The sequence below is a fragment of the Trichosurus vulpecula genome, chromosome 1, assembly GCF_011100635.1.
Source record: "Trichosurus vulpecula isolate mTriVul1 chromosome 1, mTriVul1.pri, whole genome shotgun sequence".
In the NCBI taxonomy this organism is placed as follows: Eukaryota; Metazoa; Chordata; class Mammalia; order Diprotodontia; family Phalangeridae; genus Trichosurus; species Trichosurus vulpecula.
Genome location: NC_050573.1, coordinates 69,496,064 through 69,512,480, shown reverse-complemented (window position 1 = coordinate 69,512,480; position 16,417 = coordinate 69,496,064). Strand labels below are relative to the sequence as shown.

At 43.3% G+C, this 16,417-nt stretch overlaps 1 protein-coding gene across 1 annotated transcript in view; it reads right to left on the bottom strand.

Moving 5' to 3' along the window:
• Nucleotides 1–16,417, bottom strand: part of PIAS4 (protein inhibitor of activated STAT 4) — a 56,757-nt gene continuing 40,340 nt past the window's right edge. Inside the window, exons 10-11 of the mRNA XM_036741468.1 lie at nucleotides 4,319–4,449; nucleotides 1–3,225 (exon numbers count right to left, since the gene is read on the bottom strand). Of these exons, the coding sequence (XP_036597363.1) occupies nucleotides 3,011–3,225; nucleotides 4,319–4,449 (346 nt within the window). The 3' untranslated portion in view covers nucleotides 1–3,010. The remainder of the gene's footprint in view (nucleotides 3,226–4,318; nucleotides 4,450–16,417) is intronic.

Below are 16,417 nucleotides of genomic sequence, written 5' to 3'. Positions count from 1 at the left end.
GAAATGTAAATCTTTTTATTTAACAAAACACTATACTTTTGAATTCTGAAGAATGTGTACGGAAGGGAAAGAAAAATATTTTGGGTTTTTTTTCCTTTTTTTTTTCTCTTTACAAAAACAAAACGAGGATATAAGAAAACATATGTACAGAACAGCTGGCCAAAAAAATCAACCCAAACCAGGAACTGAATCATGATGTTTCTAAGTGGCTTGGCCTAGACCTTTTTTATTTTCATTTTTAAAAAACAATTAAATTAGGATACAAATATTAGAAAAAATTGGACATGAGCTGCCAGTGCTCCTGAGGAGTCAAGCTGAGCAACCTATTTTATACAGTAAAACTTAATTGGAGCTCTACCACATTTCCCATTGTTACCTGAAATGATATTGCTTCCTTGCTAGGAGAGTTGTTTATATAAAGGAAAATTATTCTGGGTTTGGAAAAAGGCAGGGAGGACTGGAGGGAAAAGGAAATGAAGAAAACCGTGAACATAGGTGGAAATCAGGTCCAAGGCTCTCCCTTCCCACCTTGGGGAAATCCTGGACATTTCAGTGCCACTCCAAAGGTCCCCAGAGTGCCCTTTGTGACAGTTCAGCAGCTGGGTGGGGATCTCTGCCCAGCTTTGGGGGTGGGGGTGGGTGAGTAAAATCCCAACAGGAACCAGCACATCCCCTCTTACCCTCCCCATCTGTATTTCCGGGGTGAGTCATCAGAGGATTGGGAGGAAAGGCCCCTCCTATTGGCAGCACCCAGCCTGTGGGTGGGGGTGGATCACATCCAGTCCTATTCCCCTCACCCCCAATCACATGGGATTAGATCAGGCCAGAGGATGGCCTTGGGTAGCACTGGGTCTCCTGACAGGACTTCACTAGGAACCTGAGTCTTGGGTTCCCATACATCTCCTCCCCAGCCCCATTGTATCCATTCTGATGAGGATTCCAGCAGGAGAAAAGGGAAAAGGGGAGGTAGATGGATGGCTTTAGGTTGCTGGAATCATTTTAGATGCATCACTTCCCTTCCTCCACTTCTCCCCACCCCCCCCAAACGTCCTAACACAGGCAACTGAAAGTGCTACTTAAGCATTGGGCTTTTAGAGGAGTGGGGAGTGGCATCTGGAGACCTGCTCCTCACCTCCCAGTGGGAAAGAGGAGAGAGGAGGAAGACATACAAGGAAGACCCTAGACCAGTGTCTGACTTGGTTACTCCAGCTCAGGAAACATGCCAGGGGTTGGAGAGCCTGCCTTGGAACAGAGGAGTTCAGCTGCTGGGCGCCCAGAGAAAGCCAGCCTGGGACAAGAACCTTCCACACCTGATGGCATTTGGTTTCCAGGCAACCTGAGTGGTAAGAAGCAGGGAAGAATTGGGCAGCCCCAGATCTCCCTCCTCTCTGACCGTCCCCCCCCCAAAGTCCCACCTCCAGGACAGGCTCTGGAAAGCAAAGTCAGCCAGATTTCAGCAAGAAGAGTTTCCAACAATATTCCTACTGTGAGGGAAACCTGTAACTGCTTGTAGACTCAAAAACACCACCCACCCACCCCAAACACCAAAAAAAAAACCTAAGAAAAACCTCTTCTGCCCCCCTTTCTCCTCTCTCCACCCTCAACAGTAAGTCGTTGGCTTCTGTTTTAGGACAGAGTACTGAGCAGGAGAGAGAAAGAGAGAGAGTAAGAGAGAGAGAGAGAGAAAGAGAGAGATGCACAGAGAAGTCCAGGAACTTGTGGCTACTTCCCTCCCCGACATCCCCACCCTTCATCCTGTCACCGACACAGGGACAGAGTTGGTGGTGGGTGTCTGCACTGTTTTCGTACTGAAATAAACCTGAATTGGAGTTACCGAGGTAGCTGGCTAGAAACTGAGAATTTCCACACCTGGCATTCTTGAAGGGCCTCATTTCCCTACCTTGCCCCCCACCTGACCCCTCCCCCTCTGCTCTCCTCCATCCCAGTGGGTTGGTCCAAAGAGGGAGGACCAGCTTGGAGCCTCCCACTGACCATGGACGCTTCCTTCCAAAGGGAAACTTGTCTACGTGCTTCTGTCTTCAAAATGCCAAGTTATTGCACTTTCAGAAATACAACAGCTCTGTGGCTTAAACCCTTCCCCCTCCCCCACCCTTTACAACCTCCCTCCCCGACCCCTCACCATGGCTTCTTCTCAACTAAAATGATTCACTACGAAGAAATTCTACATCATCTTCAGATTTGATTAAAAGGTTTCAAAAATGGGTGTTTGTTTCCATGAGGTGCAGAGCCGTGGGTGTTCCCCAGAAGGAACAGCTTGTCTCAGGAATTCTATATCTTCCCTGCCCCCATCCCCGTTCCATTCCCCCCCAAGCCCTCCCCAAACTCCCCACAAAGTGCCCCTCCCCAAACCTTGCTAGGTTCCATCAGCCGCCATAGTCCCATCCCCGCCCCTATCCCTCCCCAATCATCCAAAGACCCAGCAAGGCATGTAGACAGTCAGGAATGGTTATTCAACAAGAGAGAAATGCATGGAACTTTGGAGATGGCCTGGAATGGAGACATGGTCAATTGGGATGGGGGGCTCGGAGGCAGGGAGGAATGGCTGGCCAGGGCTGAAAGTCTCTTCCTGGGCAACTGCCTCCCATGCTGACTGCAAGGTGGGTCAAATGGGACCCAATAAACCAACCTGGGTGCCCCACTCCTTCCTCCAGGCTCAAATTTGTCTTTTTTTTTTTTTCCAACTGGGAAGCAGCTCAATTTTGTTTGTTGCTGTGTGTGTGTGTGTGTGTGTGTGTGTGTGTGTGTGTGTGTGTGTGTGTGTATGCGTGTGTGGTGTGTGGTGTGTGTGTGTTTTGTTTGCTTGTTTTTTAATTGTTAGCTTTGTAAAGTCCAAAGAAACTGAAGAGGAAGAATGGGGTAAGGGGGTGGAGAAAAAATCCCTCCTCCCTCCACACCCCTTGCCCCCAACCAACCTGCCTCCCTCCCAGTTTTGTAAGCACCAGAGTATTCAAGTCTGTCCCCAGAGGACAATGCTCGCTCCAGGCCCCAGTCAGCAGGCGGAGACTAGACCTTTTTCATACGTGCAGCGGCGTTTGGGTTGGGGGCCATCTTCCTCATCATCATCTTCTTCTTCTTCCTCTTCCTCCTCCTCCTCCTCTTCTGAGGATGAGCTGTCCAGTGTGAGGTCCACCACATCAGCGCTTGGCTTCCCATTTTCACTGTTCCCATTGGGGGTGGGTAACAGCCCGTTCACATCTGAGGATCCTGAAAAGAAAGAGTCAGGGTGTTTTAAATAGCAAAGGGAACCCACAGGCCTGCACCAAAGAGTTGAGTTCCTGAATGTTCCCTTTGCTTTACCTACCAGCTACCCTTCAAATGCCTTCAAACCCCCATTAAAACATAGCTCAAGATTACTAAAAAAATCTCAATTAAGCAGAATCTTCAACTAAATGAGATTTTTTGGGGGGGAGGGAAAAAAGAAAGTGTGCTAACAGGAAGGATTTATTAATATTTTTTAAAGTCCTGGTGTGTCCCCCAAACCTGAGTCAGAGATTCAGAGCTGGAAAGGGTCTTCAGGATTATTTAATCTAATCCACCCATTTTCCAGACAGGGACCCTGAAGCACATTCTCAGGCTTGGAAGTGATTTCAGATGTTCAGAATGACAACCCCTTAAAGGGAACAATCAAGGAAATTCTCTGGAAACACAACCCTACAGTTTAAGCAGAGTTGTCACACAAAGCATCGAAACAGAGAAAAGTTTTCTAATTATTTCTCAGTTAACTAAAACCCGCCCTTTCTGGAGGAAACATCGCAGTTACTAAGGAATCCGCAAACATACAGATTTGAATAGATGGCAAGACAAATCACACCTTCTGAAATATGCAGCAGGTTACTCTTCCCCCTTACCCAGCAGTAATGATCCTAGCTCCCTGCTCTTCCCCCACTCCAAATATCCTCTCCCAACATCTCTGAGGCCTCCTCAGTTCATTTAATCTAGGGCTAGAGAAACAAGATCATTTGGGCCTCGCCTTGACGACTCTGCCTCAGACCTCCCAGTAGAGCAGGTAGTTTCTGAGAAAGGTGAGGAGGCTTCTGGGGAGGTATGAGGGCCCCAGTTGTTGCTCTCTGGGGAGAAGGAGCTTGTATTACAGGTGCCCTAGAAACATATTGTGTGAATGGACAAACTGTTTCTCCTCCACAAAATAAGACTACAAAGCCTTTCCCGGGTTAGAGAGCCAAAAGCTTACATGTGGGGATGGAAGGTGCCAGGGGACTGGTCTGGTTCTTTCCTGTCAAGTGACTCATAGCACTCTTTTCCCTAACTTCTCCCAGACCCTGCTGCCCACTGCACCCACCAAGAACAAGGATCGGGCACTGGGGGCTGCAGCTCCTCTCCTTTTCAGCTCGGATAGGACACCAGGAACCATCCACCAGATACTCGATTTCATCCGCATCCTCGCACTCACTCAGGATCTTGGACAGGAGGCTGCAGATCAGAAAAGGAGAGGAAGGAGTGAGACCCACAAGAAGGCACAAGAAATAAGTCTATCTGCATCAATGCCTGAATATGAGATCTTCAATGCCGCGGTTTGGGGATGCAGACAACTATTAGCTACTAACCCTGTGGAATAGTGTTTTTTCACATCCATGTTTCAAATTCTGTCATGGAGCAGAGGAAGTCCCGGATTCGGAAACAGGCATACTGTGCCCAAACTCCAGCTCTGGCACTTAGAAAGCTGGGTGACTGTAGGAAGGTCACTTTCCCTCCCTCAGGTCCTCAACTTCCTCACCCGGTAAAATGGTGACCTTGGCTATGCTACCTATCTTCTAGGGTTGTTGCGAGGATCCAATAAGATAAGATGAGGCTTGGATGAGAAATAAACCGTAAGGCACTGCAAGTTACCTTGGGCACATCCCAGGGCCCCAGGCAACAATTTAGAACTCTCACTTGCAAAGCACTAGCTGATCTACATTTTCTCACCAGGAGATCCCCTATATCAATAAAGCCACAGGTCTGGATTCTCAAACAACATTATATAAAATATCATCTAACAAAATATTATTTTTAATCTGGGAGGTAATAATAGCATTTGTATAGTGCTTCACAATGATCTCATTTCTTCCTCACAACAACCCTGGGAGGTAGGTGCTCTTTACTACCTTCATTTTACAGGTCAACAAAATGAGGTAAGACAGACGTTAAGTGGCTTGCCCAAGCTGACACAGCTATTAACTATATGAGGCTGGATTTGAACTCAGATCTTCCTGACCTCCAGGGCCACTGTGCCACCTAGCTGCCTAGGTAGGCAGGGCAGGATAGTGCTCTCCCACATACATGTACTTTCTGCATTTCCCAAGAAGCTTCCGTGGCTTGTGATACTTTTCCTGATTGATCCAGGATTCTTAAGCCAATCCCTAGCATCTCCCCTGCCCGTGAAGGACATGGGAAACCCACCACTAAATCAGTTCTCCATAGTCTCAGGGCTGTCTGGAGTCAGATACTACACACACAGATCAGGAATGACAGAGTGTGGTGGAAATGGGTATGCCAAGTGCAAGGGCAGCCACTTTCCTCTTCCTGCCATGGCCTAAAAACCATTGCATTTAAGGTTCTGAAGCTCAACTGAAGCCCAGGTGCATAGCTTCTGCACAAACTCTCCCTCTCCTCGTTGCCCCTTTCATTCCCTTCATGACCCTGCTCTCCAGTATTCTGTTTAGCCCTCAGGCTTTAACTGAATAAAGTCCTATTGCTTTACACATAACTGGCCTAATTATTTTGTGAAATCCCCTTAAATTCCTACAACTGTTGTTTTTTTTTTTGGAAGTTTTTACATAGTCTATTTATGCTCTGATGAAAATTATCTTCACGGATAAACACAATCCATAGTGCCTTTTATTCCTTCTTTTTGCCAGCGCCGACATTTGCCTTTGCAGTACCCCTGACTTTCTTCATTCTGTTCTTTCATTCCTTTCGCTGCTTTCTTGATGTCTTTTTCTTCTCATACAGGCCATGCTTTTTGCAAGTCTGTGCTTTGGTTCATTTTTCTTTGCACAGTCAAGAGAATCATAAATCATGTCAAAGCCTGTTGTTTTGCCATCACCAAAATGGGTTCTGAATCTAAAGACAAAAATGACGTCTGAAATTGTCTTGTACATCTTGGCCAGTTTTTCTCAAATTCCAGTCTTGGGCACTGTGGCCTTTCCAGGATGAAGGACCTCTATAACCATCTGTTTACACTGAAGAAGTCTGTTTGTCATGAACTTCCTGGTTCTGATGGTTACAGTGTCATTCACGGTGGCGGCCGGCTCCTCGAGCAGCAGGAGAGGGAAAGGAACAACTGTTGTTAGAGACTAAAACAAAAGGCAGTATCACCCTGAGTTGTTTTACCAGAAGTTCCTTGAGGAAGTTTCAACTTGGAGAAGCGCAGCCCAGAAGTGCACAGGCCTTAAAATTGGTAGTGGTGGTATTGTCAAATTTCAGTCTTAGATTTAATCATTGTGACCTTGGACAATTATGTTCTATTTGATGCTCCAACTTCCTCATAAAATCCTCATAAAATGAGAATACTTACATTACCTATCTCACATGTCTGTTGTGAGCAAAGCAGCACAGAAAAATCTATTCTTTCAAACTAAATTCTGAAGAAGTTAGTTACTGAAGCAGATATGGAACGTGACTTTGAAAATCTGTTTAGTTCTCATTTTTGGCGCTGTCTGTGCATCAAGTTATTTTAGACACTATAATTAAATCAACATGGAGATTACTTTTAGGAAATTACCTTGAAAGTATCACATTTTAATGTTCAGAAACTCTTAATACTGTAACGTACTCCAAAGACCACAAGTGTTCCACATGCTTCCTTATCTTCGTCTTTCCTAATCGTATCTCCCAAGGGGAGCCCCTCCTGCCCCTTCCAGTTAATACTCTAGCCTTCCTCAGAGCATTTTGTATCCCTTCAGTAGAATCTGTGTGGCTCCAGGGCAAGAAGTGTGGTTTTTTTTTCACTTAATAGTATTTTATTTTTTTTTCCATTACATGTAAAGATAGTTTTCAACATTCATTTTTGTAAGATTTTGAATTCCAAATGTTTGTCCCTCTCTCGCTCCCCACCCCACCAAGACAGCAAGCTTGCATTGTGTCATAGGTTACATATGTACAATCAAGTTAAACACATTGGTAGGAAGTGCTTTCAATCCTGGCTTTGTATCTGCACCCTCTGTACCTCCTATGTTAAGGTTATTTATTGTGTGCCTTGTGCATTCTCATTAAGTCCAGCAATGGCTTTTAGCCAAAAGCAATAACCTGTGACCTAGGTAATATTATTCTCAGTTTACACTGGATAAACTGAGGCTTACATATGACAAATGATTTGTGCAAAATTACACGAGAGCTCGAAGGGATTTTCGGTTCTCTGCTTTCTTTCACTAGAATACAACTGCCTCACCATTAACCAAAAAGCTCCACTGCTCTTCTATGACCATGAATTCAGTTTTCACATGTCATTTGAGCAATAGCTTTTAATAACTACCAACTCAAACTAGCTTTAACCATTTTGAGAGATTCTACCTCCCTGAGGGCAGTTCTATCTTCCAAAGATCAGGTTACTATGGGAACAGCTAAGCAAGCTTACCATATATTGGCCATGCCAAGAAGCGAATGGTCAAGGTACAGCTCTCCTGTTGATTCTACCTTGGCAACATCTCTTGTATTACCCCTTTCTGCCACCATTTGGGTTCAGGCAATTATCAGCTTTTGTCTGGGATCGTATGCCTCCAAGGTTCTGGTTTCCCCGTCTCCAGTATGTCCCCTTTTCAACCTATTCTCTTCAACCTGCCAAAATACTCTTCCAAAAGCACAATCCAGATCATTTTCCAGCTCAAAACACTTTCATGGCTTCCCTACCTAGAAGATAAAATACAAACTTCTTAGCTTGGATACAAGGCCTTCCATCATCTGGCTCAAATCTAATCTTCAGTCTTATTTCATTCTACTCCCTTCAGACCCTTGATGGTGCAGCCAAACAGATGGCTTGCTGCCCTCATCTCCTGTTTTTCCCCACATCAGCTCAAGAAGCCCACCATCCCTCCATGTTTAGAGAATTCTCACATCTCTCCCACCCCAAATTCCTTTCCTTCTGGGGTTATCCCCTCCAGGAAGCTTTCTCTGATGCCCCAGCCCAAAGGGAACTCTCCCTCTTCGTATTTCACATAGTACTTTGATCAGATTCTGCCTCCTTATCTTTAGCAGTCTATTTTATACTATGCTTATTTATGAACTTGTCTCATTGCCATTACTGGAAAGATAAGCTCCTTGAAGACAGGAGCAATTTCGTGTTTGTTTGGGGTTTTTTTTTTTTTGGCTTTTATATCCTTATAGCACTAGGGTCCTGAGACTTTAAACGATTCAACAAATGTTTCTCCAACACTTCTGTGTACAAAGCCTTTGGGGATGGGGAAAGAGTATTCAGTAAATTTTAAAGCAATAGAAAAGCAAGTTAGTAGTTGTAAAACTTTTTCTTGCAAAAAGTTTCAAAAGGGATCTCTCCCTTTGCCTTAGTATAGTGGAACAAGTCTTTGTTAACAAGTTACTTTCTCGACTGTAATTATATCCCTCTTGTCTTCTCCCTGCCCCTGCCTCAACCCCCACCCCCTTCCCCAAGGTTGTTATAAGGAAAAATGCTTTGTAAGCTTTAAAGGAGGATAAGATTGAAAATTATCATCATCACCATCTCCTCTGGGTCATCCCCAACCCTTTTCTCAGGCCCCAGGAGTCCATGTGTACAAAATGCTTTCTGCCCAGGCAGTGACACTGACTGGCTAGGCGTCAGAGATTCCTTGCCCCAGGGCTGCTACACATGCATCCCTGACAGTGCTGGCATTCACAGCATGTCACGTGCCAGGCAGTGCTAGCCCCCATAGCTCAGAGGCTTCCAGCACAGAGACTGGTTATGGTTCTAAAGGGGCAGGCCCAGAGTACTGGTCTGAAGCAGTGACAGGAACAAGGGCCTAGAAGCACTGGGGGACTGTGGGGACTTCAGCAGTGCTCTTAGGGCAAAAGCCTTAGGGCTGAGAGGCCCTGACTCTAGCACACACTGGCTGAATGGCTCTAGGCAAGTGCCACTTGACCTCCATTTGCCCAGACCTCCTTATTTGTAGAACAGAGAAAATAACCCTGGCACCGTCTCCCTGAGGTCACCGTAAGTGCTGAAGAAATGGAAGTTTTTATTGGGATGCCCCAAGGCATGGCCTAAGAGTCCCATTTGGGCCTCTGATTTTGTCATTTCAGCCCGATGAAACAAAGAGCTAGCTGCTAGACCCATCGTTCTTGCTACTCAAGGATTTTTGCCTATAGGGAGAAACGGCTAGGTTCAACACAGCCTCTGGGCATAAAGCAAGGAGTCATTTTTCAAAGGGAAAGTCAAGTGGGCGCTTTCTAAGTTCTCCCTGTTTCCCATTACATCAAGTCCAAAATTGTGTGCTCTGCCACTGTTCTCTTCATGATCTGCTCTCCAGCCATCCCAGCTCCCACAGCTCCACCATATAGGACCTCACTGACTTCTGAATAACTTCATCCCACTTTTGGACATCACATCTTGTTAGGTAGTTTTTCCTTACATTGAGACATCACCCTTGCCTCATTCCACCCTCTGGGGCCAAGCAGAACCAGTCTAATTTCTTTGATACATGGTACCCTTTCAGATATATAAAAGACTCACTTCCCAAGGCCTTCTCACCTCTCTAGGCTAAATATTTCTAATTCCCCGACCAGACATTAAATGACTTGGATCTTGGTCCTCTCACAGCTAGAAGTACCTCATTCCAGCTCCTGATTTGTGCAGGAATTCTATGGCAAACCCCTGACAAGTGACCAACCAGCTTCTGTCTGAACAATCTCAGCAACAGGGAGATGACTACCTCATGAAGATACTTATTAGAAAGCTCTGGTTGCTAGAAAAGGTTATTACTTGAAGACTGTCTGCATCAGGATGAAGTAATCAAGTCCTGTGGTTAGACCGTGTGTCTGGAAGTCAGGAGACCTGTATTCTAAACTCTGCTCCTCCGTTTTCTTGTTGGGCGGCTTTAGAAACAATGCTTTCCTAATCTGTCTCCCACAAATGGCACTGGGGGACATGATGTGTACAAATCACTGAACTCCTAGTGCTAGGTGATTAAATGAGCCACAAGCTCATACCATTTCAGAACTGAAAGGGACCTTAAGAAATCATTTAGAATGAACCCTATCGTTTTACATGGAAAAAGTTGAGGCCCAGATATGGAAAGTGATTTTATAAATAAGAATTTCAAAATAGCTAAGGACTTCACAGGTGATCTGTCTGGTCTAACGTAATCTGTTCAGTGTTATGACAAGAAAGATGCCCTCTTTCCTCACTTCTAAGTCTTGGAATTGCTCAGGTGCTCTCTGAGGCTGGTGCTTCTCTCACCCCACTCCCCCACCAAAAGACTGCCTTTCATTTTGTACGTGTCTCCTCAATAGAAATGTGAGCTCTTCCAGGGCAGGGACTATTTCAATTTCATCTGTGTTAACTCCAGTGCTTAATAAATGGTCAGCTGATTAAAGTAGCTTACTCAGACAGACTCAAGTGGGTCTGGTGTGACCCTTGACTGTCAAGTCTCTTGGCTTTGGGTATCTGCTGGCTGAGGCAGCCTTCCATCTAACCCATGAGAACGTTTTAAATTCAAGTATTTGAAGCACTATGCCAACATATCAGCAGATCTGTGGCCTCAGCGATGCGAGTACTCCTTCCCATGATGGCAACTCTAATCCACCCACTCCTCATTTTGAACAACTCTTGTCCATGTCTTGTCATCATGTTCTCTCTAAGAGCTCTACCCAACAGGCTCTCCCTGGGTCTCAGTGTGGGGGCTAACGGCTGGGCCTGCAAAGACGTGGAACAAAATCCTTTTCTAGCCTTCTATCTCTGACAGCTTGTCTTACTTTGGCTTCATTAAGAGTGTCTAGGAAAATGGGCGCAATAATTCCACTGTATTCTGCTCTAGCTAATAATAATACATCTGGGAATAGTGTGCTGACTTCTAGGCACATTTTTGAAAAGACTTAAAGCTGAAATTCATCCAGAGGAAGACAACTAGAATGGCGAAGGACCTCAGGGTCTTGCTCTATGATGATAATCTAGAAGGACTACTGATATTTAGTCTGGAGAAGAGAAGACCAGGTTGGGGGGCGGGATATTTAAAGGGCTGTCACATGAAGAGGGAATAGATTTGTTCTGCTTGATTCCAGAAGTATGAGAAACAATGCGTAAAAACTGGCAAGAAATACATTAGGCCTACGGACTTGGAGTCAGGAAGAGCTGACTTGAAACCTGACCTCAGACATTTACTAGCTGTGGGAAGTTACTGACGGGCAAGTCGCTTAACCTCTATTTGCCTTAATCTACTGGAGAAGGAAATGGCAAACTAGTCCTGTATCTTTGCCAAGAAAACCCCATGGACAGCACTGACTATGGGGTGCTATGAATTACAGGGCCACGAAGAGTTGGACTGAACCAAACATCAAAGGAAAAATGTCTCCCAACACTTACCTAAAAGTGAACTAGTTTAGCTCTCCAGGTTGTGGGTTCCCTCTAAGTGGAATCCTTCAAGAAAAGGGTGAACAACCCTTTCGGGTTTGTTGTAAAGGGAACTCTTTTGGGTATGAAATGGATGATATAGATGTATAGGTTTTTTCCCACTGAAATTCTGTGATTCTGTAATATGTCACAGGCTGTTTTATACCCTCTGTTACATCTCTCCACTGCCCTACACAATGACCCCCAATTTTGAATCTGCAGAAACTGTGGTGGTCCATGATTTAAAGGCATATGGCATTCTGGGAAGAGTAACTGTTAAAGAGGGGCTGATTCAGGAAGAAATTAGAGGTCATGGAAAGCACTACAAAATTACTGAAATGCAATTCAGAATGCTCTCTTCTTACTCAATTTTTGGTCCAGCTTAATGTCCACGTACAGATTGTGTCCAACATATAAGTACTGACAGGTAGCTCAATGATCTAAACAAAAGGCATTCTCCATCTACTTGGTTTTTCCTTGTATGGCTGAACTTGAGTGGTTATCAATTTCATTCAGGAGGCTCTGGAGCATTCTAGGACAAGATACAACTAACACACTGTCATTTACGAATAGGAGTGTTTGGAGAATCTATAGGAATCCAATCTGTGGCTCTGTACTAGGAGAAAGCCTCCATATTATGACGGCAAATATGTCTTCCTGTTCTTTGCCTCCCTTGATATCGGTAATCAGATGATTAAAATTAAAATTCTCATTGACAATATTGCCTGACTTCAAAGTTTAAAAAAAAACGATAACACTGGCATCTTGTATTCTCTGCACTTTTAAATCCAGTGTTTGGTGACTGAAGATATCTACTATACAGTAACATCCGTGCAAGCCCACTTGTTCCTTTGGTTATGTGTGTTGATTACTATCAAATATTTTTGTGGAGGTAAGAAAGTAAATGAGAAACAGTAAGGTACAGTGGATAAAGAGCCAGCCTCAGAGTCAAGATCTGTGTTTAAGTCTCCCCTCTGACACATACTGGCTATGTGACTAGGCAAATCACTACAACTCACTGCAGGCAATTCTCTAAAAATGTAAGTTACAGAGCAGTGCTGAGGCACTGGTCGATATAGGAACTCTATACCAATATAATGTAAATCTGTACCTTTCTTTCTCCCCACAAAAAAAATGTAGGCATATGGATTGGTAGTTACGTCTTCTCAAAAACCACTTTTGCCAATAATATCCTAAGATTTAAAGAAAGAAAACCTTCACTATCTTTCTTTTAAACATTTGCAAAAATCAATCCTTCAATGACCCTCCAGAATGGATACTCAGTGTATCTTTGGTCTGACCCAGCTGCTCTTTCTCAACTTAGTTCTCTTTGGGCCAATTTCTACTTCCTCAAGTGGCACAACTGAGGTTGGGTTATTACAATCTAAATGTTATGTTTCCAATGTTGTTGATGAAAAAATAGTTTGAAATCTTGACAAATGATTTTCATTTTTCATTTGTTTGGTCTCCTAGTTTCAACTTTAAGTGCTCTTCAGATAGCTTTTCTACAAACTTCTTCCCCTTTTTTAATGACATTATACTACTCAAAAGTCTATTATGCTCCTCTGTAAGACTTTGGAAATGAGTTTATATTCTAAATGTGTAGTGCCTATGACCACCATGTTTCTTGGGTCTGGCTGAGGTGCTTTCTGGGTTCTTTTGGCCTTCTTATTGGGGCAGGCGCTTTATATCGGTTATACTAACAAAAGAAAATGTGGATAACTCCACAATGACACCTAGTCTTTTAACTATTTCCTACCTTTTGGCATTACTACGTTGTTTAAATAGACCAGGGTGAAGCTTTTATTGCATGCCATATTTTCTTATCTTTATTCCTTCTAAATTGGTATTGATTTTGATCTCTGTTCTGACAATAGTCTGACCACACAGAGATACCTAATTTGAAAGGGATTTCCACATCAGTAACCAGTTTTTTCCTGTTAAAATACAATCAATTTCATTTTTGGCATTTAGGCTAGATGCTTACCACATGTCCACTACCTCCTGACTGTTCTTGAATTCTATATATTCTATAGTCTACATTCATGATATGTAGTCAAGAGGCTTGAATTATCTACAAATCTTTGGCCTCTTGCATTTCTTAACCCTGAAGAATAATTTCTTCAATTAATGCTTTTTGTTTTTACATCACATTCATTTCTTAATAATTCCTCCCCCTTCTACCTTGCCCTCCTTTGTGACAATGATTTAGTTCAGTAAAACCAACACAATGACCAACACATCTGACAATATCTGCATTATTTCCACATCCATAGTCTCACAGTACAGCAACAAAGGAAGAGAACTGCATATTCTCAAGTCTTCTCTGGGACAAAGCTCGATCATAATTACATAATGCTGAATTTCGTTTTACTGTTTGTTATATTTACCTTATTACAATCACTGTATATATTGTTTTCCTGGTCCTGCTTACTTCACTTTGGATCAGTTCGATTTAAGTCTTTCCATGTTCCTCTTTAATTCTTCATATTCATTATCTCTTCTGGTTCAGTAATACCCATTGCTTTTATGTAGCAGAATTTAACTATTTCCCAGTTGATGAGTACCTACTTTTCCCCCCTAGTTCTTTGTTGTATACAACCTATTTTTCACCCATCTTCCCCTATGCCAACCTTTGCACTTATACTGGAACATTAAAATATATGGTGACTTTGAGGAGGGGCAGTGTTCTCTGTATATTTTCTCAGTCTCTTCATCTTCTACAACAGATGTTGTTGGTACACAAATTATTACCTGCAGATTTTCTTTCTGCTTTTCCTCATCGTTAACATTGCAAAATGAGCTGTGTCCCATGAAATGATGTTTCTTGCTGCATTTGGACACAAGCTAAAGCTAACTTCGCAAAATCCTTCATTTTCCTTTCTAAGGAGTACTATCCATAAGCAGTACCTCCATTTAGCTAAAATCCCTATCTGCCTTCTGGCTTTATTAGTAGCAAGACTATTGATACTGAGCTTGTTTGGTTCCTCTGATAGTATGTTGACTTACTGGTAATTGGATAAGGACACTGCATTTAAAATAGTTAAATTCATGAAAGCTTCACATCTTAGCAACCTTTGTTCATTTTTCTCTCTCTCCATCACTGTCACAATGCTGAAGGGCCATTTCATATTTTTGGTTTATGTACGGACAGAGACCAATAATTCATCATTTGGGGACCAGTTTACCAGTGATGAACCTTTTGTATTTAGTCAGACTGGTTCAACAGTGGGTCACTGGAATAATAGACTTGAAACATTTCTAGCATGAGAGAACCTGCCAGGGCTTACGTAAATACTGATAGGTCATCTCCACACCACAATAAGTAGTTGAGGTAGGCCTCAATAATATCCCTGATAGGCATTATCTAATTTCTACTGGAAAATTTCCACTCAATGGGAAATCCTTCTCTTCCATTAAAATGAAGCTCAAACATTATCTTCTGCATGAAGCCTTTCCTAATCCCAAGTGCTACTGTTCTCTCTCCCAAACTACCCTGTATATAACTACTTTATATATGCATATTTGTTTTTGGTTTTTTTTTTTGGAGGGGGGAAGGCAGGGCAATTGGGGTTAAGTGACTTGCCCAAAGTTACACAGCTAATAAGCGTGTCAAGTGTCTGAGGCCAGATTTGAACTCAGGTCCTCCTGACTCCAGGGCTGGTGCTATACTCACTGAGCCACCTAGCTGCCCCTATACGCATATTTGTTTACTTTATATTTGTACTGCATGTTTTTTTATATGTCTGTTTGGACATATGCCCTTCCCAAGCAGGGACCGTTTCACTCTGTATTTGCATATAGCAGGGGCTTAATACATAATTGTTGACTGACTGGCTGACTATTTTTCTGTGATTTGTACTGTGATTTCGCTTAAGAACGAGAAAAACTGCAATCTCCATCCACTGCTCCTATTTCTTACTTATGAGACCAAGCAGAATAAGCCTATTCTTTCTTGTACTTAATAGCCTCTCAAATTCTTGAAGAAAACTACCATGCCCACTCCATGCCTTCATCTCTAGACTAGGGATTCCCAGTTTCTTGCCTAGTTTCAAGTCCACCTTCCCATGGATGCAGCCTAGCTGGTCAAAATATCCTTAAAATATGGCACTCAGAAATGAACAATGCTTTTTGATCATGTCTCCTCCTCTTGACACTGGGCTTCTATTAATGCAGCCTAAATCACATGAGCTTTTTGGCTGCCATGTCACACTGAGTCTAAATTCTACCACAAGTCCCAGTTCTTTTTTCACATGAAATGACATCTAGTCATCTTCACCAGTTCCTGTACTTCTACAGTTGATTTTCTGAACTTATGTGTAAGACTTTGCATTTATCGTGGTTAATTTTTCATCTCTTTAGAAGATGAATCTGTGGAGACTGCAATTTGTGGAGAATGTCTGTTGGATCCAGATTCCATTGTCTTACATTCTCTGGGTCATACAGAGAATGATAAAAGATCAGAAGCCTGGTCTTCTAACTTCCAGTCCAAAACTCTGGCCTCAGGGGAAGGCCACAGCAGAGAGGAAGCTTGGCATTCTTTAAATAGCCAAGAGTCAAAAACAATATGGTAGCTGGCCCAGAAAGAACAAAGTAGCCTGGAAGATCAGCCACCAACTCCTTGATTCTAAGAACCATCTCACCTGGCCTATTGGCAAGGAATAGTCATGTCCAAGCATTGGTCCTCACACTAGTCAGGTTCATTCCTATCCTCACAGTTCTAGTTAGGGTGTTCCATCCCTCATTCTCCACCCAAATCCTGCCTATCCTTCAACACTCAAAACAAGGCTCATCTCTTCTGTGAAGCTTGACCTGACTGCTCCACCCCATGTAATTATTTCCTCCTCCTACCTTGGGCCCATG